The sequence below is a fragment of the Sus scrofa genome, chromosome 14 (assembly GCF_000003025.6).
Source record: "Sus scrofa isolate TJ Tabasco breed Duroc chromosome 14, Sscrofa11.1, whole genome shotgun sequence".
Taxonomy (NCBI): Eukaryota; Metazoa; Chordata; class Mammalia; order Artiodactyla; family Suidae; genus Sus; species Sus scrofa.
This window is the reverse complement of record NC_010456.5, coordinates 111986153-112012752: the sequence shown is the minus strand read 5'-3', so window position 1 is coordinate 112012752 and position 26600 is coordinate 111986153. Positions and strand designations below refer to the sequence as shown.

Sequence of the window (26600 nt, the reverse complement as noted above, 5' to 3'; positions counted from 1 at the left end):
ACAGTACAGCAATCCCTCAAAAAATTATGCATAGGAGTTCCCATCGTGGCTCAGTGGTTAACGAACCTGACTAGGAACCATGAGATTGCGGGTTCGATCCCTGGCCTCACTCAGTGGATTGAGGATCTGGCACTGCCGTGAGCTGTGGTGTAGTTGTAGACACAGCTTGGATCCCGTGTTGCTGTGGCTCTGGCATAGGCTGGCAGCTACAGCTCTGATTGGACCGCTAGCCTGGGAACCTCCATATGTCACGGGTGTGGCCCTAAAAAGACAAAAAAAAAAAAAAAAAAAAGCATAGAGTTACCATGGATCCAGCTACTCCATTTCTGAGTATATACTCAAAAGAACTTAAAGTGGTAATTTGAAGAGATAATTTGTACACCATGTTTATAGCAACAAAATCTATAATAGTCAAAAAATAGAAGCAATTCATCCATCAATAGATGAATGGATAAACAAAAAAAATATGAGGTAGAGGAGTTCCTGTCGTAGCTCAACGATAAGGAACCTGACTAGTATCCATGAGGACACGGGTTCCAGCCCTGGCCTCACTCAGTGGGTTGAGGATCCTGCATTGCCCTGAGCTGTGGTATAGGTCACAGACTGGGCTCAGATTCTGTGTTGCTGTGGCTGTGGCATAAGCCAGCAGCTGCAGCTCTGTTTAGACCCCTAGCCTGGGAACTTCCATATGCTGCAGGTACTGCCCTAGCATGTGCACACACACACAAAGAGGTAAACACATACAATGGAATATTATTTGGCCTTAAAACAGGAGGCAATTCTGGAATTTCTGTGTCTCAGCAGGTTAAGGATCTGGTGCTGTCACTACTGTGGCTCAGGCTGCAGTTATGGTAAAGGTTTGACCCCTGGCCTGGAAAATTCCATGTGCCACAAGCGTGGCCAAAAAAAACCTACCAAAAAACCCAACAACAAAAATTCTGACACAAGCTATAGCATGGATGAACCTTGAAGACAGTAAGCTATGTGTAATGAGCCAGTCATAAAAGGATAAATACTCTATGATCCCATTTATATGAGGTACCTAGAAAGATCAAATTCACAGTGACAAAAAGAGTGGCAATTGCCAGGGGCTGAAGGGAAGGAGAATAGGGAATAATTGTTGGTGATTGGTGATGGCTGCACAACAACTCGATTGTATGGTAATGTCAGTGAACTATACATTTAAAAATCACTGACTGGGGAGTTCCCATCGTGGCGCAGTGGTTAACGAATCCGACTAGGAACCAAGAGGTTGTGGGTTCCATCCCTGCCGTTGCTCAGTGGGTTAACGATCCAGCGTTGCCGTGAGCTGTGGTGTAGGTCACAGACGCGGCTCGGATACTCATTGCTGTGGCTCTGGCGTAGGCTGGCGGCTACAGGCTCTGATTAGACCCCTAGCCTGGGAATCTCCATATGCTGCGGGAGCGGCCCAAGAAATGGCAAAAAGACAAAAAAAAAAAAAAACCCAAAAAGCCAAATCATTGGCGTTCCCATTGTGGTGCAGCAGAAACGAATCTGACTAGGAACTATGAGGTTGTGGGTTTGATCACTGGCCTCACTCAGGAGGTTAAGGATCTGGAGTTGTTGTGAGCTGGAGTGTGTAGGCTGCAGATGCGGCTTGGATCATGCATTACTGTGGCGTAGGCCGGCAGCTGCAGCTCCGATTGGACCCCTAGCCTGGGAATCTCCATATGCCAAGGGTGCAGCCCTAAAAAGCAAAGCAAAGCAAAAAAAATCATTGAAATGTTGTGTGTGTATGTTTATGGCTACACCCAGGGCATATGGAAGTTCCCTGGCCAGGGACTGAATCTGAGCTGCAGCTGTGACCGATGTGTCAGCTGCGGCAATACTGGATCCTTTAAACCACTGCACCAAGCCAAGGATTGAACCAGCAATGCCACAGACAATGCCAGATTGTTATACCACTGCACCACAGCGGGAACTCTGAAATGGTAAATTTTATGTTATCAAGAATTTCAGCTGTTAGATACTAGTTGTGGTATGCAGAAAGGAATTCATACTAATGAATTAATGCAGTATACCATTAGAATACAGATCTTCTGATTTAGCCTCTGAATAACAATACCTTAATTCTCTCTCTCTTTTTTTTTTCCCCTTTTAGGGCCGTATCTGTGGCATATTAAAGTTCCCAGGCTAGGGGTCAAATCAGAGCCACAGCTGCTGGCTTACGCCACAGCCACAACAAAACTGGATCAGGGCGGAATCTGCAATCTATGCTTCAGCTTGTGGTAATAACGCCAGATCCTTAACCTGCTGAGCGAGGACAGGGATCAAACCTGAAACCTCACAGGGACTATGTCAGGTTCTTAAACCATTAAGCCACAACGGGAACTCCAAGAACACCTTATTTCTAACATAACTACAGCAAAACTGTTATAACAGCAGTAGCACATACCAATGTCTCACTTTTCTAAAAGATAAAAGCCAGCCATACAAACAATGTTAAATTTAGCAAGGTGGTCATGATGCTAACCTACCTTTGTGTGTCTTCCATCTCCTTCACTAGACGCTCTAAAGTGTTTGTGTAAGTTCCACTATGAACACGTTCCTAAAACAAGAAGACAATTTAGGAATGCTTCATAACATATCTTAGTAGAAGAATTGGGATATTTTAAAAGTTATGCAGAGCCCTAAAAACTATTTTCTATTTCAATAACCTGGGCCAGGAGGATATCTTTCACAAAAAAGAGAATTTTCACTATCATGCTTTAAATCTAGAATTTTGTACTGCAAGCAATTTGATTTTATCATTTATTAGGGAAGGCACTACTTATAAAAACCCTGCCAGCTTTAGGAACTGACTGCCACACCCAAGGGCTCCAAGGCTACCTCGTTTTTATTTTTATATTCTATTTTAGTGGAATTAAACTGCTAATTTTTAGGTGTTACCATGAAACATTAACACCTTCCCCACCAAATTTTACAGACATATGAGAATTTAATTCAGCTTATGCCCGAGACAGAATGAAGCATTTTATAAATAAAATTGCACACCACAATTAACAACATTTCTACACTCTACCTTCATTTACAGCAGTGGTCTCCAAAGCAGGGGGTGTGCAAGGTGATCCATTGGGGTGCAGGAAGAAAATAATAGAACTTCTATTTATATGGAACTTCTATAGAAACTCCAGTAGAACTTACTCTATAGTAACTTCTATATAACTTATATAGAAAAATGCTTTTTTCTTTTCAAATTCTATTTTTTTCATATGCTTTAGAAAGTACACAGTAGTATAGTGGTACATGTATATAATCTATAAGAATACATATATACTGGGGTACATGCTCAAAATTTGTTTTACTAATAAAAGTGTACATGATCAAAAAAGTTTGGAGACCACTGATTTACAGTTATAAAGCTAAAGATATGGGAAACCCATTAACCAAACAAGAACTACACACTTTCAGTCTAATTATGAGTTGTAACAAATACTAAATTTTAAAATACGTTTTAACAGTCTATCCCTCTTTCACTAGTCAATCCATCTCTCTTCAAGTAAAGATAAATATCACAGAAGTACTTACTGTATAGTCTGATGACTGAGATCTAAGCTCCTTAGAAAGAGCAGGAGGCTTTCCTGTAGTTGCAGGAGTCTGATTGAAGTTCAAAGCCATTATTTCTTCCAGTGATTTTAATGTTTCCTCTTCCTCATCACTGTCTAGGTTGTAACCTAAACTTTCTTCATCACTATCAAAATCACCCCTTAGTTTTCTTTTCAGTGCATTGCTACCTGCATTGGAATTTCCTGAACTCTCATCTGAAGGGGCTTTATCTGAAGGTGCTGTTGGGCTTGGAACACATGGCACAACTTCCAAAGCAGCCGGGGGAGACTTTGTAGGAGTGCCATATTCTGCATGCAAAGATCCCCCAGAAATTTTCCCTGAAGATATGTTAGAATCAGCCTTATTAGTCTTTGCCTTGTGTTCCTTGTGTTTGGAGGACTCTGTAGAATGCCCAGAACCTTCTTTAGATGAGGAACGCTCTTTATCTTTTTTAGGAACCGTAGGAGTTAAATTTTTAACACTTAATGGAACCCCAGAGGAACCAGCACTTGGAACATGCGAAAGTAAATGTGATGTCACAGAGCTAGCAGTTTTATTTTTATGAAGGTTGCTAGTTTTTTTAACCGCAGACTGTTCCTGAGGTAAAGGTAAATGGGGTTTCTGCATCTTAGTCTCTTTGGTACTTGCCAAACGGATTTGGTCACTATTCCTGGAAGAATGGTGCCCGGAATTTGAAGGTGCCAAGCCTGAAGAGGAGTAATCAGCTTCTTCATATGGTTCCTTGGGTATATCTTCCAAGCACAATACATTACCAGGTGTTTTGAGTGCAACAGGTTTTACAAACTCTTCTCTCTGATGTGGTCTGTCAGGACGCTTCTCAAGGGGGCTTTTACTTTTGGCATTATAGATTCTCTTGAGCTTTTCAGATCTGAGTCCACAGAGTTCCTTTTTCTTTTGTCAGGAAATTTATTCTGCTTAGAGCCTGCTAAAATTTAATTTTTGCCAGATTAGTGAAAAGCATATTTTTTTTATCTTATTCTAAGTTTATTCAATGAGCGTCTAGAACACTCTGACAAAATGTTTAAATTCTAAAAGTTTAGGCTGAGATTATTCATCATATATGAAATAAGGAAAAAAGTTAACATTAACTTATTAACTAAAATACTTGGGTCCAAGAAATTTAAAGCTCATTTTCATTCAAAGCTATTAAAAGTTTATTACCTAATAGAATTAAAAGGGTTACTCCTCAAAACACTAAAAAATTGCCTATTTGTATCAAGGGAAGGATTCTAAAGGCACTTTCCTTCAAAGTGCATACACTCTTTCTTGGTCTAAAGCCTACCTGATTCTAGAAATGATAAACACTTTTCACATCTGAATTTATAGAACCTCAAAATACATACACAATAACTAGTTGAAGACAAATTTTAATTTCTCAATTAAAAAAAATTCCCCTAAGTCTTTCCCCCTACCATATAAGTGTTCATTCTTTCTCATGTATCCTTCTAGTCTTCAGCTGTGTTATAGGTTCAGGTGTAGCTCCCAAGATGATATGTTGAAGTGTTAACTCCCAGAACCTCAGACTATGACCTTAATTAGATACAGGGCTTTTACAGGGGTAATCAAATTAAAATGAGGCCAATAGGGTGCATCTTAATCCAATACAAATGGTGTCCTTATAAAAAGGGGAAATGTGGACATGAAGAAAGACATGCAGAGGGAAGATAATGTGAAGACACATATAGGAGGAAGATGCCACATGACTAAAGTACATCTACAAGTCAAGGAATATCATGGATTGTAGACAATACCAGAAGCTAGAAGAGGCAAGGAAGGATTCTCCTCCATTGTTAGAGAGAGAATGGTCCTGCTGATAACCTTGTTTGGGAATTCTAGCTTCCAGAATCATGAGACTATAAGTTTCTATTGTTTTAAGCCATCTAGGTTTAGGTTCTTTGTCATGGAGGCCCTAGGAAATCTTTCTCTGTGTTAGGCGCTCCATCTAGAAGTACTTTATTTATTTATTTATTTAGTCTTTTTTGCCCTTTCTAGGGCCGCTCCCGCAGCATATGGAGGTTCCCAGGCTAGGGGTCTAATTGAAACCGTAACCACAGTCCTACACCAGAGCCACAGCAACATCGGATCCGAGCCACATCTACAACCTACACCACAGCTCATGGCAGGAAATGCCCGATCCTTAACCCACTGAGCAAGGCCAGGGATCAAACCTGCAACCTCATGGTTCCTAGCTGGATTCGTTAACCACTGCGCCATGACAGGTAACCACTGCGCCATGACAGGAACTCCTAGAAGTTCTTTAATACCACATATATTTAAGTTAGTTTTTAAGAATTTCTTGTGTTTTAAAAAAATGTGATGTTTTGTAGTTCCCATTGCGGCTCAGTGGTTAACGAACCCGACTAGTATCCATGAGGCCTGGGGTTTGATCCCTGGCCTTGCTCAGTGGGTTAAGGATCCAGTGTCGCTGTGAGCTGTGGGGTAGGTTGCAGATGCAATTCATTTCTGGAGTTGCTGTGGCTGTGGCATAGGCCTGCAGCTACAGCTCCAATTCGACCCCTAGCCTGGGAACCTTCATATGCCACGGGTGTTGCCCTAAAAAGACCAAAAAAAAAAAAAAAAGTGATGTTTCATTAATTCACTAAACTTCACTAATCATTTAAAATTCAGTATTTATATAATCAGTATTCTAAAATCAAATTTCCCTAAATCAAGCTTCTTTCTGCACATGGACAGACGTCTCCAAATCCTCAACAGTTTCATTAAAATCAAACCAAACAAAAAAAACCCCCATAACCTCAAGAGTTAAGCAATTATTTGGATAGCTTGATCAATATATAGTCTGAAAAATTCAATTTATAAAAATGAAAACTCAGGATTCCCGTTGTGGCTCAGTGGTTAACGAACCCGACTAGGATCCATGAGCATGCAGGATCCCTGGCCTCGCTCAGTGGCTTAAGAATTCCACGTTGTCGTGAGCTGTGGTGTAGGTCACAAATGTGGTTTGGATCTGGCACTGCTGTGGCTGTGGTGTAGGCTGGCAGCTGTAGCTCCAATTGGACCCCTAGCCTGGAAACCTCCCTATGCCATGGATGCAGCCCTGAAAAACAACAATAACAACAACAAAAAACCATAAATAAAAATGAAAACTCAATTAATAAACCAATTCTCCTATCTTCATTCTTCTATAGATATCTCCTATGACCTAAGAAATCATTCCATGCCCACTGAGGTTTCTGGGGTTAGATGTCTTAAAAAAAAAAAAAAAAAAAAAGGACAGAGGTCCCCGATAGGGCAGGATGAGAAATCAAATAACTAAGAAAAAGAGAAAACTTACATGGGCTATCACAAGTTTGGGGGTTACAAAAAAGGTAGCTACAGAGCTGGTAGTTTGAGTTTTGCTCCATTTCCCTAGAGAAGTAAGACAATTTATACATTGCTAGTAATGAGAAATTCCTGCTTTGTTTAGGAATTAAAGACTTATCTAGGAAGAAAGAAAAACTGTTGGCAAAGTTTAGGAAAAAAATCAGCTTATTAAGACCTTTTAATATCTAGCATTAAGAGGAGGCTGAATTGGTACTACAGGTCCCCTTTTGAAAGCTCTCTACAGCAATGAGTAACTATTTCTTTCTGTACCCCTTGTACAACCTGTAGGCTGAATGTCTTTACAACACTTCAAATATCTACTAATACATAAAATATTCAGATAAGACAGGGACTGAATTTGCAAAAAGAGAAGAAAGAAAAATCCAAATGTTCAATAGGGGAGTTAACTAGGGATGGATTAAGATGGTTCTCAGAATTCAGCCAAAGGACAAGCCTCTGGGAGACCAAAGAACTAAATGCCTACCCTGCCAACATTTCTAAAATCCTTAAACTTGTGTGATTAATGACTGTGTGATTATGTATACCACCACAACTGTTTGGTTTTTTTTTTTTTTGTCTTTTTGCCATTTCTTGGGCTGCTCCTGCGGCATATGGAGGTTGCCAGGCTAGGGGTCGAATCGGAACTGTAGCCGCCGGCCTGCACCACAGCCACAGCAACACGGGATCTGAGCCACGTCTGTGACCTACACCTCAGCTCACGGCAACGCCGGATCCTTAACCCAATGAGCAAGGCCAGGGATTGAACCCTCAACCTCACTGTTCCTAGTTGGATTCGTTAACCGCTGAGCCATGACGGGAACTCCAGCCACCACAACTGTTATGTGTAACAGCATATATGCTACATGAATATAACATTTGGATTAGGATCTATTCACTATCTAATTATCAGATAAACATTCATGTTATCTAGAGTGAAAAATTCCCTTACGGCTATTACATTACATTGACAGTCAACTCAAGTATAAATGTGTATTTACTAAGAGTCCAATACCATAATTATTAATGAAGACTATGAAACATATGGAAAAATGTTGCAAATAAAAATATTTAAGTAAAGGCAATTATCTTAAGCCTGCCTCTGAAAATACACAGACAACATCTTTTTCAAGCAGTGTTCAAGAACTTCAGTATGTGAGTTTGTATAAAGGAAACTACTTCAGTCACCATTGATGAAATCTGCCAATCCATGAACTGAAAAAAATTTAGATGTCACTACCAGAGAAAAAGAATGCGGAACAGTTTGGTGGCAAACACCACCACTAGTGGCCGCCTATAGCAGCAGAGCTAGCCTAAAGACATGTTTTTCCATTCACCTCAGTGCAGTGATAATTTATTGTTTCAAATACGTAACACAGTGAGTACAGGAGTAATCTCATGGCTAAGAAATTATTGTTCTTATACTATAACGTCAAAATTCACTAAAATTTGATCACTAAAACCAACACTGTAAAAATTTTTTAAATTAAAAAAAGCACATAAACTTCAAATTTACTATTGTATCCTAGGAGCTCCTTTTATAATAGTAAAATATGATTTCATCTTTGGCTTAAAATTGATTTTTAACTTGAGATCACTTGGTCAAAATGCAATACAACTCTAGAATGTATAAGAAAACAAGAGTTTTAAGACCCACAGACATAGAGGACAGATTTGTGGTTGACAAAGGGGTGGGGGGGGGAAGGACTGAGAGTTTGGGGTTAGTAGATGGAAACTATTACATTTAGAATAGATAAGCAATGAAGTCCTACTGTATAGCACAGGGAACTATAGCCAGTCTCTTGGGATAGACCTTAGTGGAAGATAATATAAGAAAGGAAATGTCCATATATGTATGACTGGGTCACTATGCTGTATAGCAGAAGTTGGCACAACACTGTAAATCAACTATGCTTTAATAAAAAACAAAAATCTCTAAAACATGTTGGCTATTATCAGCATGTCCAAAGTTATTTTACTGATTGTGGGAATTTGTAAAGTCCATTTTTCAAAGTCTGTGGTCATAGCAGAAAAAAAAATTTGATGCACCAGACTATTATTAACAGCTGGTATTTCTTGCGGCCTTCCATTTCTGTGTTACAATTTCTGCAATGTTTGAATTTTACAATGTTCTATTTTCTAGTTAAAAATAATACTTTTAAGAATTACTGAATTAACAGTAGCTGTTTGTTATTACGTACTTTCTCAACCAATAGACACTAAAGTACAAACTGATATCATATAGCTATCCTTGAAATTCGGTATTAAAAAGGGATCTTTGTATTTGAAATGGTCAGAAACACTATTTTAAACCATGATAAAAGTTTCAAATTTTCACAAAGCATCTACAATATCAAAACCTCAGCCCACAATTCCAAGAATATAAGATTATGCCTTTTTTTTTTTTTTTTTTTTTTTTTTTTTGTCTTTTGTCATTTTAGGGCTGCACCTGCAGCATATGGAGGTTCCCAGGCTAGGGGTCCAATCAGAGCTGTAGCTGCTGGCCTATGCCAGAGCCACAGCAACACCAGATCTGAGCCACATCTGTGACCTGATCGCAGCTCATGGCAATGCCGGATCCTTGACCCACTGAGCAAGGCCAGGGACCGAACCTGCAACCTCATGGTTCCTAGTCGGATTCGTTTCTGCTGTACCAGGATGGGACCTCCCAGATTATGCTTCTTAATGTGGCCAAGGATTCAAAAGTAAAACAATGAATACCAATATGAGAAACACATTGTTAGGAACTTTTGAAGGCGGCAAAGAAGAGTCAAGACAAACCACTATTTATGGATACTAAATTCAAGAACTATTCCTTTTGAATATAACTTTACCAAACTCTTTAACTAATCTGAGACACACAATTTACCTCTAGGAAGGAAACTGCATATTCAAACAAATATAAGTAAAAGCAGTGCCATTTAAGATGGCAAATTAATTAATTAATTTTGGGTTTTTTTCGGGGTTTTTTTGGTTTTTTTTTTTGTCTTTTTAGGGCTGCACCCATGGCATATAGAAGTTCCCAGGCTAAGGACTGAATCAGAGCTGTAGCTGCCGGGCTACAGCACAGCCACAGCAACATGGGATCCAAGCCACATCTGTGACCTACACCACAGCTCACAGCAACACCGGATTCTTAACCCACTGAGCTAGGCCAGGGATTGAACCTGCATCCTCATGGATACTAGTGGATTTCGCTACCACTGGGTCATGACGGGAACTCCAAAGATGGCAAAATTTAAAATCCTTAAATTTAATTGTGATTCTACCTGAAGTAGGTTCCCATGAATCAGAAGAGGATCTTTTTCTTGAGAGATGTCCATTTTCCTATTAGCAAAATGAAAAAAACAAAACCAAAAAAAACTAATTAGGAGTTAGGATCAGTCAAGAATGTGAACTTTTCTTCATAATATTTAAACACAGATTTCTAGACTGAATAAAATAAGCACCAAATTTGGAGGTAAATCCTAACTTCTATAATAGAGTATTTAATTTTAATATTTTTTTTTTGCCTTTTAGGGCCACACTAGTGGCATGTGGAGGTTCCCAGGCTAGGGGTCAAATTGGAGCTATAGCCGCCGGCCTACGTCACAGCCACAGCAACACAGGATCCAAGCTGTGTCTGCAACCTACACCACAATTTTGGTAAAGGCACCAAATTCCTTGCAAAGGAACCCTAGAGTTTACAAATATATTTTGCAGCAATATAAAATGCAACAATCTCTATTCACTTGTAAAATGTCATAGTTTGGTTTATTTTTGGTCCATCTGGTTTTAAAATCTCATTGCATTTTATTAATAAAACACTTTCTCAATATCACATCTTCCTTTAGTTGCTCTGTATCTAGAGAAGCTCTCTGAAACAGATGTATTTAACACCTTCACTTTCCAGGGGAGAGGAATAGCTTTTATACTAGTATGTTTGTTCTATTTTCAAAAGAGAAATTTGATGAGCTTAAGATGTATTTGGATAGTTTTCTAACACCCATACTCGATTATTTAAGATTTATATATACCTCAATCAGTGATTCTCAAACTTTAAAGTACGTCAGAATAACCTGGAAGGCTTGTTAACTACAAGTTGCTAGACTCTACCTCCACAATTTCTGGTTCAGTCAGTTTGGAGTAGGACCTGAGAATCTGCATTTGTAACATGTTCCCAGGTGATGCTGATGTTGCTAGTCTAAGGACCACATTTTGAGAACCTCTGTTCTAAACCATTTCCTATTGTTTCAGATTTTACATTCCCTTAAGAATCTCCCTTCAGCACATCTTAATTAAGAAAGATCTTTGTTCCTGGTCTGAAAAAATTAAGGGCAAGAACACTGCATTACTAAATTCAACGGACAGTTGGAGGACACTTAGTGAACTAGCTTCTACACAAACTGTGTAGCAGTATCTCCTTAACAAAAGGTATGGAGATTATGTTAATGATTATAATTTTAGCTTTAGTATTCTAAATTTGATAAAGCAGCAGCCAAGCTCATCCAGCAATTATTGCACCTACCAGGTTTGAAAGATTGCTGTTTCGAGATGTGACATCATTCCGTTTACTCTGTTCCTGCCTTGGTTTTCTTCCTATACTAGAGGATTTTAAGGAAGGACTGCTTGCTGAGAAAGAATTTTCTGAATTGATTCTCTGCTCCATTTGTTCCCTTCTCAACCTCTTTAGTTCTCTTTCTTTTCGGTAAGAAGCTAGACTCAACTGGAACTTAGCTCCCAGTGGGCTTTCTCCTGGGTGGTGCCTAGATAGGCTGCTCCTGCTGCTAAGACTTCTGGAGCTGTTCTTGAAGTTGTCAGCTTCTGTCACTGTGGCCTGCTTTTTAGAATCAGCACTGATCTTGCCTCGATCTCCATCATTCTTCTCCCTGCTATTTTCATGAATGAAATGTGACTTCCTTCCCTCTGGAGATTGATGTTTTTTCTTCGTTTCTCCTGACAAGAGATATGAAGGAGTAACATATTTTGTAACTGCCTTTGGACATTTGGTGGCGAGTGACACATAAGGCTGATGTGACTCATGTACACCACGATCTCTATGGTGCTCTTTAACACCTTTCATGAACGCCTCCAAGACAGGGCTTTTTTCTGATGACACCCTTTTAGGTTTAGATCTTTTTGGTGAGGACAGTTTCTTTTCAAACTGCTCTCTTCCAGTGATGGACAATCCACTTCCTCCATATCTGATGTTCGATTTTTGTGGAGAATCCAACATATGTTTGTCTAAACAGCCAATTAAAACACATACACATTGTATGTTACTAAAAATAGCACAACGATTACATTTATATATTTACTATATATTATTAACACTTAAAATATTAAGCTATCACAAAAGTTTAAAATTGATATTTAGTTGATGATATACATTTTACAGGGCGGGGGGGGTCGGGGAGACGATTTATGTAGCCTTATTTTCATAAAGCTCCCTTTTGCTACACATGTAAGAAGCTCCTTACGGCTCTATTTATGAAATAAAGTAACTTTACTACAGAATTAAAATAGTATACATTATAGGGCCTTCCCATTGTGGCTCAGTAGTAACAAACCCGACTAGTATCCATGAGGATGACTAGTATCCATGAGGATGCAGGTTTGATACCTGGCCTCACTCAGTGGGTTAAGGATGCGGCATTGCGGTGAGCTGTGGTGTAGGTCACAGACGGCGGCTCAGATCCTGCATTGCCGTGGCTGTCACATAGGCTGGCAGCTGCAGCTTGGATTCGACCCTTAGCTGGGAACTTCCAGATGCCGTGGGTTCGGCCCTAAAAAAAGCAAGGGAAAAAAAACAAAACAGTATTATTAACATTATTGATGGGAATATTTTAAATGTTAAGAAAGTATAACAGCAGTTTCTTCATGATGTTTATAACTTGTTTATCTTTGGGAACAACACTGTATCTACTTTACAGTAGTGTTGAAGTTCCCTGGCCAGGGACTGAACCCGTGCCACTGCAGCAATCCAGGACACTGCAGTGAAAATTCCGGATCCTTAACCTACTGTGCCACAAGAGAACTCCGGCATCTTCTTTATATTTTCAATTTTGGACCCATGTTTAATCAAATTAATGAGAGTTTAGAGTAGATTTAAAAACTGAATCCATCTCCCTCCCCAAAAGATCCCGCAAAAAAATGCATTAACAGTATACATACCTTGTTTTGAAGCTGGTTTGAAGAAATCTATAATTGACCGCTTCCTGAAAATAAAAGCATAACTAATATGGGATCACATTAGCAAATATTAAAAACCTCAAAATTCAGATTAAGTGGCAATGACACTCACAAACTGAATTTCACTATGTGGTTTAATCAAGTTCTGACAATGACAACAATGCTTTGCTAAGCAATTATAAACAATTTTTAAAATATAATTCACCACTATCTGTAGGAGTAAATTTATAAAAGCAAAACTAAGGTTTATATAATCTATTTCACTAAAATAGTAAGACTGGAATGTGGATTCAAGGAAGTGGTAGAATGCCTCCTAGGGCTGAAAAATCTGCTGCTATGTGGTAAAGAACTTGAGGGACTCTGATTCTATTCCTTGACATCTTCAGTGACAGGTACAAAATAATGCTCAATAAACGTTTGCTGAACAAAATAATGGCAGTTATAAAAACTAAGTAAAACCTGAACAGACTCCTATCAAGAACAGATGATACAATGGCAAATATGGGTGATTTGTCTGGTCTGGAGAGGCAGCTGAAGAGTGTGCTAGGCAAAAGGCAGAAAAGACCAAGTTCTAAGCTTCTACTATACTCTTTATATACTGCAGTTAGATGTTAATCTAAGTGACAGCAAAAATTGGAATGAGTAGTGTTTCAAAATTTTACTAAGAACTCATTTAAAAAACAAAGCATTGCATAGGAAAAACACAAAACACATAAAAGGAAGAAAATTAACAATAACAAAAACCAAATTGCTTTAATATTTAAGGACTGCTGCACCCTACAATAGACACAGTGAAACAGTACCATATTACCCAAATTTGTATCGTGATTTGTTTATGTATTTAAGAAGCTGTCAACTGCATAAAGAGGGATATTGTATGTAGAGCAAAATACCTTTCTGGCAAGTTTTGCTACAGTGTATTCATTTTACTGAAATAAAATAAGTGGTAGATGGGTTTCTCTAAACATTTAAACACTATGAGGTTGGAATGCTCAGAGAAAACTTGAACAATCCAAGTCCCTTGAAGGTTAAGCTTCTGCATCTTGTACACTTTACTGACCACATTAGTACAGCAATGCCCATCTTTAATGGTTTACCGAGAGTCCACAATGTTTGAGATGTAGGCAGAAAATCTAAGTAGCCATGAAATGAATGAGTGACCATCTAAGGAAGAATCTATGCATTTGTTTTCATAAAATGAATTCTATCAGACAAATTTAACTCTACCAGAGAGTAAAAGAAGAAATACTAGAGGTTCTGCAAAGGTGAGAAGGATGATGCCTTCAGCTATTGGTTAAGAAAAGAGATGAGAAAGGATTAAAAAACAGTTAATTAACTCGAAACAAGGTAATACTAAATGTTTTTACATTAACTACCAAAAGGAACACTGTACCTCTTCTTTTCAAGTAATACACCTGAGAGAAAACTGGCTTTGGGTAAAACATACAAGAAATCTGTAAAGTAACCATGAATGTATCTTTCAAGACAGAACAATCCCTTAAATTCATAGGCACAGAAAGATCCATTACTTACTTATAACTAGTTTAAAAAGTACTTGTTAACAGCACACAAACCCTTATCTGAAACTCTAGGGACCAAATGTGTTTAAAAATTTTGAATTTACTGGATTTTAGAAAGGTGGTGGATAGTATTATGTAAAGCCCCCAGGGGGGTCTGAGACTGTACCCTGTAAGCACACACATTAATATTCCCCAGCAAGACTTAAGAATACTCACACTTAATAGGAAAAAGACCATCTCTAGCTTTCCATTAGTTCTGGTCAGGTTTGGCTGCCAAGTTAGATGTGGCGCCAAACTTATCGAAAACTTTCGGTTTTCACGGTTTTCTGGCTTTTGGAATTAAGATAAGGGGTTGTGGACCTATACCACAATTATTATAAGATATATTTGTTGTTAAACTTACGCTACAAGCTTTTAAACTTAAAATAAAAAAGACAGTACCAAGTGCGTAGAGAATTTAAACACGTTTTATTGTCAGAGGATGTCATTTGATGAAACTCTCCATCTCATTACATAGCTCCCACAAAATCTTTACAAAAAAACCTGGCCTCTTGGAAAGGCGTAAAGTTCCTGAAGAAGAAAATATATCACATTCCAAATCTGCATGTTCTTTTAATTAAAACTTATCGTGTATACTAGACTATAAAGCAATTCGTGGAAGGGTTTCCCTCATCACATCTTACATAAGTTTACCCACAACGTAGAAAAGGCTTAAACGATTCAACCACTAGAAGCATTAGAACGGACAACGTACAGAAAACCACTTAAATATGCATTTAGCAGTCAGGGCCCCGGGTCCAGCTAAAGTAAAGGGCAAAAATCACGTTCTACCTAAGGCGGGTTGTCCATCGCCAGCCAGGCTGTGGTCACTAGACCGAGAACAGCGTCCCAACTACAGAAAAGGAGACTCGAACTCCCAGCAGCCACCGCGCGGAGGCGGGGCGAGGGGGTTGCCAGGCCCCGGACGCGGAGGCCTGAGCTCGCGGAGGATGGCGGGAACTGGAAGAGTGGCCGTCCGCAGTCCTCCCTCATACCCTTGCCCCCGCGACCCGGCCCCTTCTCAAGCCCTCTGCACGGTACCTGTCCCCAGGACTCTCTGTTCTCTTTCCCGCTGCAGCAGGGACGGTACTACCGGGTCTCAGATGGCAGCGCGGGGGCGACGACCCTGGGGCTGGGGATGAGGGGAAACCTGGCCTAGCGGGCATGCAGCGCCTTGTCATGTCGGCGCCGCTGGCGACGGCGGCATGAGCTGTGGCTGGAGCAGCTGGGTGCGTGGTTGCCGTCTTGCTGCTGGGTCTCGGGGAGGCTGTCGGAGCAGAGGTGGGCGGCACCCCCTTCTCTCTTCATGGCGGTTCTCTCTCTTCGGAAGTGACTCCGGTGTGAGCGGGAAGGAACCTGAGGACCAACAAGGGGCGGGTTTTACTTGAAGCGTCATATTCTGATTGGCTGGCACGGCGGTCAGTCCAGTAGTGGCGCAATAGAAAGCCTCAGCCTCTCAGGAGAAGGCGGGGCCTCAGGGAGGGGGTGGGGAGAAGAAAAACTGCCCCCCGTCACGTGCATGGGGGTAGTGGTGGGGGCGCCGCGGCGTCCGGGCTGTGTCCGCCCTGGCGGGCGCGCGGGGGCGGGAAGGCGCGGGCTGTCAAGGGCGCTGCGGCAGCTGGCGACACCCGTCTTGAGGAGAGCGAGGGACGAGGTTTGCAGACGTAAAGTGGAGCCCAGCAGCTGCCCTCGATCAGGATGGCCAACAGTTGGGCTTCCTGTGTCGTACAATTGTGCCTCAGAAATCCCCAGCTGTTCATTACATCGTCTAACATCTTAGGCCAAGTACCCTTATGCCGTCACCATTTCCTTGGTGGTCTGCACAGCCCAATCTGAAGACTTGCTCATTGTGTGAAGGTTCTTGTTAAGTGCTGGGGTGGCTCCTTTTCCTCTTTTTTTTTTTAAGAAGGAAAACAAACAAACAAATAAAAACCCACCTCATTGAAATAAAGACTGTTTTTATTCCACAAACGCATTTTGTTTTCAGTTGCTGAAATGAGTTATCCGTAAAGTCTCTGGAGCCAAATTCTTGAAGATTTTTGAAAGGAACACAGGGCCATCTTTCAATCACCCATGTTAAGTGATTGGTGAAAACTGCCAGCAATCTCCAATCCTCCTTTGTAAAGGGTTTGTGCTTTGGAGGCTCTTAGCCAGAGTTTTCCCTACAAACTGAGAGGCTGATCAAAGTATCTCTGAGCCTCAGTTTCCATGTCTATAAAGTGGGCATTCTGCTTTTCTGGGTAATTGTAAACCATAAAAATGATAAGCAATGCAAACTGCACAGCCCAGGGTCTCTCATGTAATAAGTATGGGGCAAATTAGTATTCCTTTTCCTTTGTTCTTTAGACACACTCTCACACTTTGAACTTACTACAAAAATCTTCCAGATAGGTCAGATAGTGTTATAATAACTATTAACCAAAATATCAGTCTCAAGGTTGTTCAAGTCTTAATTGTCAGGCCTGTTCAATCAGTTGGATGGAACACAATCTTAAATGACACAAAAGAATTTAGACACGTCTTTAAAGTTTATTGTACTGAGATTTAACTGCTTTGGTAGCTAAGCATGCTTGAATGACTGGCAGTTCACCTCCTCTCCTTCCCTGTTAGCCCTCAGGAGGAAGAATTAATGAGAAACAAAGTGGCTAACAGGGTGGCAAAGTGGTGGGAGGGAAGAAGGTAAAAGTGAACGGACAGGTTTCTCATTCACCCCCAAAGCATACATACAGACCTATATCCTGGGTTGTGGGGATGAAAAAAAGGAAGTACTGAAATAAGGGACATTTTTTTGCTCCTAATAACAGGTTTCTATACCTAGCATTGTTCCTTACATAAAAAAGAAAATAATAGAATATGTGTTGAATGAACAGTGACTTTTATATTTGTTTATTAAGGGCTTTTTACATGTAGTATTTCCAATCTTTTGTATTATTGCTTTCTGTCGGATGTTACTACACTAGCAAGTTCCTGTTTCTATAGCAGCACATCTACAAAACATTTACTCTGATTCGTTTCATTGCAAGTCCAGTCCATAAAAAAGAGTTATGCATAAAAACACGTTCTGCATGATCAATTAGTTGCTTTTCTTGGATTATAGTATTTGAATCATCCAGCCTCCAAGGTATTGCTTTAAAGTCTGTACGCATGCTACCAAACAATAGTTTTCAAATTTTCTTAATCTGAGCAACAGATTATGAAGTTAAGTGAGGCAAGAAATCCCTTGATCAATAAATGGAGATGGAGTCATAATGAAAACACAATTTAAAAAAATCTCTTCTTAACAGGGAAGTAGTTATCTAAATCCTTAATAAGCATTAAGGCTCTTCTTTGTTTAACTGTGTTTGAAAATAATACAGATTTGAATTGCAGGGCGAAATATGCTTAACATACGGACCAAAACTGCTGGGAGCTGCTAAGGCTCTTCCCCTACCCCCCAAATAGTGTTGGACAGTCTATTATGTGTTTATATCCTTTCTCTCACTTTGAATTTGTGTATACATATATACTGTGTGCACACACATGGTTAATGTAAAGGTTTTTCACACATTACTTGGTAGTGGGCTGGAAATAGATGGCTTGGAAATTGTACACTAGGTGAAAGATATTAACGAGCCCAGGTATTTGCGTGTGAGGAGATGAAGGAAGAGAAAAATCAGGGTGGGGCTGGGGGGAGAGGTTGATGAATAAAGTAGAAAAGACTGATTAGAAACTGAAGGGGGTGTTCCCGTCGTGGCTCAGTGGTTAACAAATCCAACTAGGAACCATGAGGTTGCAGGTTTGATCCCTGGCCTTGCTCAGTGGGTTAAGGATCCGGCGTTGAGGTGAGCTGTGGTGTAGGTGGCAGATGTGGCTTGGATCCTGCATTGCTGTGGCTCTGGCATAGGCCGGTGGCTACAGTTCCAATTCGACCCCTAGCCTGGGAACCTCCATATGCCGCGGGAGCGGCCCAAGAAATGGCAAAGAGAGAAAAAAAAAAAAAAAAAGAAAAAGCAACTGAAGGCAAAACTTTAGCCAGGATTGGAAAAGTAATTTGGAGAAATGAAGGCCAGATGACCATGAAAGTGTAATTTGAGAATGTTTCTGGGCATGAGGGTAGGGAAGCAAAGACCATAGGAGCGGAGTGACTTCTGATATGGTGCTTTTATGGGGTACTCATTAGCTAGGGTTAGCACCCTGAGTTGTTAAAGACAATAGGAGGAGCACAGACTCTGACCTTGATGGGAAAGAATGGGGTAGCGGCAGAAACAATGTTACATGCACAACAGATCAGGTTTGTTGGGGGGCTCAAGCTGACTTCAGAGTCCTGAGAGGAGTGACAGTATAGCTGATGCCAGAGATACAAGCAGACACAAAGACAGAAAACAATTTGGGGAGATTGGCTCACACAGTACCTTAGCAGGCAGGGACTAAGAGAACAAAAGGTCAGTAAATTACGCAGAATGTTACAAACAGGGAACTCTAAGTTTTGATTCTACAGTAATGACATACTTTTGTTCTGAGATTGCTGCACTCCGGAATAAACCCCAAGGCTCTTGGAGGGTGCTCTGGAGCAGGCAGAGAGACAAAGATGGGTTTGCTGAAGAGCTGCCCACAAGTGGCCAAGAATGTGTGTGTGGAGGAGAGGGTAGAGAGTGACCTGGGAAGGAGAAGGAACAAACGCAGAAAATAGGAAATAATTAACTTGAAAGCCTGACAAAGAAAGACCACGTGATGATCCGAAGAAGGGAAAGCAAGCCCCAGTGTCTTAAGAGCGGCACAAATCACCTTGCAAATGGATGCAGATCTCTAAACTGCCCAGCAAGTGCTTGGAAAATCTCTAGCTATGTTTTAAGGGGCTGCTGGGGAAAACCCAAATGTGATATAATATAATGTGATGTCATGAAACCTAAACTTCCTGGGAGTAATTAGTAAAACTCTGTAGAAGCAGATCTAATGTTAAGAAAAATTTCTTGTTATTTCATTATGGAATGGGGCAAGATAGTGTTCCTCACACTGTAGAACATGAGTAACATATTTGTAATTTTTGACATACTTGAATGTTTCCTATATTAATATTTAATATTATTTTGCAAATCACTTTTTAAACTTAAATATATTTGTTTAATTTTTTTATATAATGATTTTTATTTTTTATTAATGGCCGCGTGTGAGGCATATGGAAGTTCCTTGGTCAGAGATTGAATCTGAGCTGCAGCTGTGACCTACACCACAACTGCGGCAATGCTGGAATCTTAACCCACCGCACTGGGCCTGGGATTGAACCTGCACCTCTGTAGCTGCCCAAGCCACTACAGTCGGATTCTTAACCCACTGAACCACAGAGGGAATTTCAAATACTTTTATTTTACTTTATTTTATTTTATTTATTTTTTGGTCTTTTGTCCTTTTTAGGGCCACACCCACGGCATATGGAGATTCCCAAGCTAGGGTCTACTCAGAGCTGTAGCTGCTGACCTACACCACAGCCACAGCAAGACCAGTTCGGAGCTGCGTCTGCGACCTACACCACAGCTCGTGGCAACGCTGCTTCCTTAACCCACTGAGCAAGGCCCGAAAACTCATGGTTCCAAGTCGGATTCATTTCCACTGCGCCACGACAGGAACTCCAATACGTTTATTTTAGAAGAGAACTTAAGATCATTTCCACAGTATCTCTTGGAAAAGGATAACTTTCCAAATGGATGCTAACTATAAAAATTAAAAAATTGCTAGGGAGAAAAACTCCTTTTTTTGTTTAATCTGTGCCCACAGCATGTGGCAGTTCCTGGGCCAGGGATTGAATCCGGACCACCACAGACACAACACTGGATCCTTAACCAGCTGTGCGCCATAGCAGGAACTCCAGAAATAAAATTTCCACATGCTTCTTCTAGAGCCATCTTGTTTACTAGTGGTGGTTGGCATAGATAATTATACATCTGAAATATAAGATACTCTTTGGGAAATATTGATTTTTGGGTACTTCAGCCTGGAATCAGGTGTTTTTCACACCGGATTAGCATCCCATTAAGGGTTTAGAAATTGACATAATGGGTCACAGAACACATGAAAGGAACTGAGAATGAGAGTGACAATGGACTAGAGAGTATCAGTGTACTTCAGTATAGTGTGTGTGCGGTTTTGCAATACTTTTACTTATTCAGTTGTACATGTATATTTTATATGGCAGTGAAGATATTTCTGTGCCCCCTACTGTGGGTGGTGGTGGTAATGTTTGAAAATTGTTGCTGTAGTCTGTATTCGTACTTCAGGCTTCTGGGTATTGGTGGCATTGAACAGCAGAAGCTGTTTAGAGAAGAAAGATGGACTTCCTTTGGTCACTCCTGCTGGTGGGGAGGGTTGTCGAGACATAACTCAGGCTTTCCTTATGCCCCCCCCCTTTTTTTCTTTTTCTTTTTGGCCACGCTTGTGGCATGAGGAAGTTTCTGGACCAAAGATCAAACCCACAACACTGCAGGGACAATGCTGGATCCTTAACCCACTGTGCCACCAGGGAACTCTTCCTCCTGCCCCCCCCTTTTTTTTAGGGCCGCATATGTGGTATATGGAAATTCCTAGACTGGGGCTCGAATTGGAGCTATAGCTGCCATGCTGGATCTGAGCTGCGCTGTGACCTACACTGCAGCTCTTGCAACACTGGATCCTTAACCAACTGAGCAAGGCCAGGGATTGAGCCCGAATCCTCATGGATACTAGTTGGGTTCTTAACCTGCTGAGCCACAGCAGGAACTCCCTTATACCCTCTTTAGATCATACCCTCTAGGACTGGGGGAGACTTGTAGAGGGCAGACTGGCTTTACCCCTCCTGGGCTGTAGTAACTTCGAGATGGGGAGGAGTGTCTGAGGTGGCCCTCTGGGATCCCTCCCTGTTCTCAGGAATCTAGGCACTGTGGAGGAGAAAAGAGAGAGAAGGGAGAATGATGCAAAAGAGGTGGAACGACCTTATCTCCCTCGTCCAACCTGCCCCTTACATAAAACCCCACTACCCTGGAAAAGAGAGCGTCTGTTGAGAATAATATGTTTGATCTCACATCTTTGCAATGCTCTTCCCAGAATTCAACACACCTGTCATGACCCAGAAGGCCTTTATCGGGCTCTGACCTGCCTTTTCTGAATCATTCTGCAACCACTGTCCTTTAGCTGTAAACTCCCACAGCACCAAAATACTGAACCCTCTATGCCAAGCATGATAAGCTAGTCTCCGGAAGGAGCCATCCTTTGGCTCTTTCTTTTAGCTCCCAAAGAGGTGTTTTCTGCTTTTTTTTTTTGAAGACATGAGGCAACATTGAAAAAAATCAACAGATTTCACACAAAATTCCTGATTTCTAGCTTCAAAAAGTACAAAGAGAGGTCTCACAATTTTATCTACAGGGGCTGTAGGTAGATAACATAAGCACAGAAATCAGGTCCCTTCAAGCCCCCCCACCCCCGCAGGCTGCTTGGCTACACACAGTGGGTGCTGAGGTGGCAAAATTATGGAGTAGTTTAGCCAAACTCTCAACGCTTGTAAACAGTATAAACTGTATGGAATAATCTCTAAAATATATTAAGTGAAAAATAAAGTTTCAAACAGTGTATGCTACAGTGTATAAATATAGCATATTGTTGCTTGTGTAAATAAAAGCGTTATTTGCATGTTGACTATCTCTGGAAGGATGTTGTGCTTTCCAAATAACTTCCTAACTGCAACATAGTATTCTACTTCTATAGAGGCACCATAATTTGCCAGGTTAGTTAGTTCCTTTTCAGCTTTTTGCTACTGATAGTAATGCAATGACTACCTTTTTACAGCCACCTTTGTGAACATAGGACCAAATCTCTAAAATAGATACATTGGGAAAGGACTTACTGGGTCAAAGGACATGTACATTTTATGTATTTTTATTAATGTTGTTTTTTTTTTTTTTTGCTCTATCTGTGGTATATGGAAGTTCCTGGACCAAGGACTGACCCTGTGCCACAGCTGCATCCTGCACCACAGCTGCAGCAATGCTGGATCCTTCACCTATGGGAAATTCTGTACGTTTTATATTTTTGATAGACATCAGCCATTGGTCCTTTTAAGTGTCTAAACCGAGTATAGGTAAAGAAGCTCATAATATCCTGCATTTGTGAAATGTATATTTTACTAGGTACATATATTACTTTTCCAAAGAAACACGTATCCCTGTATCTATCTATCTTTCTTTTTATTCTTTTTTTGGCCGTGGCATGCAGCAGCTTGATGTGGGATCTCAATTTCGAGACCAGGGATTGAACCCAGGGCCACAATGGGGAAAGCATGAAATTCTAACCACAAACAACCAGGGAATTTCTAACTATCTGTCTGTCTATCCGTCTATCTAGCCATCTATCTACCTATCTATTATCTATCATAAAATAAAAGGATCAATGGTTTTAGGTGAAAAGTTACACCATGTTACATTAATTGCTTTCCATGAAGACTTTGCCAGATTTCTCACCTATTTCTGTTAGTCTCTGCTCATTTCTCCTTCATCTCCCTTCCTTAGGGCCTTGCCACTGACACCCCTATTCCTACCTGCCTCTTGCCGGCAGTGTGGAGGCCATTAAGCTATGTTGCCTGACCAGGGATTTGGTGGTACAAACGTTTATTGCTGGGTTCCCAAACGGAATGTGTCTTAAAATGAATTTATTATCTTCCCCCCCGACCTCCAGATTTGATGTTCTCTCCTCCCGTATTTCTTATCTCAGTGAATGGTGTCATTGTCTTCTCTCATCTGTCAATCGAGCCAGAAACCTAGGAGTCCTACTAATGTCCCCCATCCCCCTCAGTCCCCACCTATTACATGTTAGTGATTTTGCACCCGAAATATCACGTGTGTCCATTCTTTTCTCTTAAAAATACATGTACACCACACATTCACACCCACATCTGATTCTTTTTAGAAATGTAAAAGATATAGACACATATGAAGAATAATACTGCAAATACATGCTCATCACTCTGAACTCACAACTCTTAAAATTTTAACCAGTTACTTCTCTTTTTTGGTTTTCTTTATTTTTATATTAAAACATTACAGGAGTAGCTAAGTCTCTTTTCACTGACACCCCTATTTAATTCTCTTCTTCCCTACTCCTGTGCTTTCAAGTCCACAAGTTCTTCAAGCTTCAGATGCTTAATTTTTTACATACATCTATATCTAGTCATAAATAATGTATAAGATTATTTTGTGTGTGTGTGTATATATATATGTACATATGTGCATGTATATATATATTTTTAGCACTGCATCTGCAGCATATGGAAGTTCCCAGGCTAGGGGTTGAACTGGAGCTGGCATTGCCGACCTATGCCACAGCCACAGCAATGCCAGATCTGAGCTGCATCTGCGACATACACCACAACTCACGGCGATGCCGGATCTTTGACCCACTGAGCAAGGCCAGGGATTGAACCCACATCTTCATGGATACTAGTCAGGTTCTTAACCTGCTGAGCCACAACAGGAACTCCACATACCACATGTTATTTGTCCATTACAAACAATGTTGTCACAGACATCTTTTACATGTTTCTTTTTGCCCATGTGCAAGAATTTTTATGTGTTATGTAATCAAAAGGGAAATTGCTGGGTCATAGGGTATTTGCATTATTAAGTTTATTGTATGCTCCTAAATTGCTTTCCATAAATGGCTGAATTAATTTACAGTCCCACTAGCAATACATGAGAGCACTGTTTTCCTCGTATCTGCTCAAATATTTGATATTGTCATCTTTTTTTTTTTTTGTCTTTTTAGGGCTGCACCTGTGGCATATGGAGGTTCCCATGCTAGGGGTCGAATTGGAGCTGTAGCTGCCAGCCACAGCCACAGCCACAGCCACGTCAGATCCAAGCCATATCTGCCACTGACACCAGACCTCACAGCAATGCTGGATCCTTAACCCACTGAGCGAGGCCAGGGATCAAACCTACATCTTCATGGATGCTAGTCAGATTTGTTTCTGCTAAGCCACGATGGGAACTCCTGTCATCGTTTTTCATATTTGCTAATCTGAAGGGTGAAGATAGTATCTCATTGTTTTATTTTGCGTTCCCTTAGTTATTAGGTTGGGTATCTCATTATGTATTTGGGGATGGGGCATTTGGATTTTTCTTTTGCTATGTGCTTATTTCTGTATTTCACCCATTTTACAAGCTCTTGTATTTTTCTTACTGGTTTGTAGAATTTAAAAATCCTTATTTCAAATACTCAAAAAATCCTTTCCATCCCCCTGCTGAACCCCGATACAGGTCCTAATCATCCCTTGCAAAGTGTCTAGCAACAGCTTCCAAATTGGTCTCTTTACTTCAGTTTGCCCTTCTTTACTCCATCTTCTGCACTGCAGCCTGAGTGATCTTTCTAACAAGCAAAGCTGAGCATACTACCAAATTCATCACTGACAGAGGAACAAAGAAAAACAAAAACATTATCATCAACAAAAACAGAATCATCAAGTACATTCATTTTATTTTTTATTGTATTTTATTTTATTTTTTGTCTTTTAGGGCCACACCTGCAGCACATGGAGTTTCCCAGGCTAGGGGTTGAATTGGAGCTGCAGCTGCCAGCCACAGCCACAGCCACAGCAACGTCAGATCCAAGCCATGTCTGCCACCAACACCAGACCTCACGGCAATGCATGATCCTTAAAACACTGAGCAGGAGCAGGGATCAAACCCGTGTCCTCATGGATCCTATTTGGGTTCGTTACCGCTGAACCATGACAGAAACTCCAAGTAAACCCATTTTAAAGCTCTAAATCTACTCCTGAACTCTCTGGTACGCCATACCAAGTACTCCATGATCTGACCCCTCTCTACCTTTGCGAGGCCATCATGCTGTTCCTCCCCATACATATTATATCCACCCATTCAGAACCCTGGAAATGGCTATTCTTTGAACACATCAGCAGCACTCATGCTTCTGGGATTTTGTGCACCCCATTTGTACTGCTATCTTGTCCTCCTCGATAAAATTTCCCTGACATCCCTAAAGAGACCTGGTTGTTCCTTGTCCAATTCTTAAATGCACTATAACTCCACTATAATCTTTATGACTTTGCATGGAAATGATTTATTGTATATATGTCTTCTTTCTAGATTGGAAGCTTCGATAGGACAAGGTTCTGTCTCTTGGTCTCAAGAGGCAGTATAGCGGGGTGATAAGGAGAGTGGGCTCCGAAGCCAGACTGCCTGGGTTTGAATCTTAGCTCCGTTACTGTTTGGGAAGTTGCTTAGCTTCTCTGTGTCTCAGATTCCTCATTTGTAAAGTGGGGATAATAATAGTACCTATCTCATTGGTTTGTGTTAAATCAGTTTGTTAAGTGCTTCTCAAGAGCCGAAAGGTGGAAGTAACTCAAGCGTTGATTGATCAGTGAGTCGATAAAATGTGGTATGTATACATGCAATGGAATGTTATTTAGGCTTAAATAGGAAGGAAATTTCTGACACGTGCTGCAATGTGGATTAACCTTGAGGACATGCTAAGTCAAATAAACCAGTCACGAAAAAGACAAATACTGTATGAGTCCACTTATAAGAAACACCTAAAATAGTCAAATTCATAAAGTTATAAAGTCAAATGGTGGTTTCCAGGGGCTGCAAGAAGGGGAGAATGGAGTGTTAGTGATTAATGGGTACAGAATTTCAGTTTGGGAAAGATGAAAAAGTCTAGAGATGGATGGTAGGGATGGTTATACAATAATGTGAATATAATTCATGCTATAGTGCTATACACTTAAAAATGGTTAAATTGTAAATCTAATGTATACTTTATCAGAATAAAAAAAAAGTGCTTATAATGGTGTTCAATATCCAGTAGGTACGCAATAAAAGTTAATTCTGATGACCCCTGTTTATTAACAACCCGTTATTAATAACCATTATTTATTCATGGTAAGTACCTGGTATCTTTGCATGAATGCCTTGCTGATCTGCTCTGTATGTCTTAATGCTA

General features: G+C 40.5%; 1 protein-coding gene and 1 pseudogene across 6 annotated transcripts in view; both read right to left on the bottom strand.

Moving 5' to 3' along the window:
- Positions 1 to 15972, bottom strand: part of LOC110256637 (SMC5-SMC6 complex localization factor protein 2) — a 52529-nt gene extending 36557 nt beyond the window's left edge. Inside the window, exons 1-6 of one of the 5 annotated variants that reach the window (XM_021072669.1) lie at positions 15681 to 15972; positions 13063 to 13106; positions 11417 to 12132; positions 10179 to 10236; positions 3550 to 4513; positions 2499 to 2569 (exon numbers count right to left, since the gene is read on the bottom strand). In XM_021072669.1, coding sequence (XP_020928328.1) covers positions 2499 to 2569; positions 3550 to 4194 — 716 coding nt within the window. In that variant the 5' untranslated portion in view covers positions 4195 to 4513; positions 10179 to 10236; positions 11417 to 12132; positions 13063 to 13106; positions 15681 to 15972. The remainder of the gene's footprint in view (positions 1 to 2498; positions 2570 to 3549; positions 4514 to 10178; positions 10237 to 11416; positions 12133 to 13062; positions 13107 to 15680) is intronic. The other 4 variants (XM_021072666.1, XM_021072665.1, XM_021072667.1 and 1 more) reach the window with 4 other exon arrangements.
- Positions 15050 to 15893, bottom strand: LOC110256638 (annotated as a pseudogene). The gene has a single exon (XR_002338423.1). The product of XR_002338423.1 is annotated as an SMC5-SMC6 complex localization factor protein 2 pseudogene (transcript).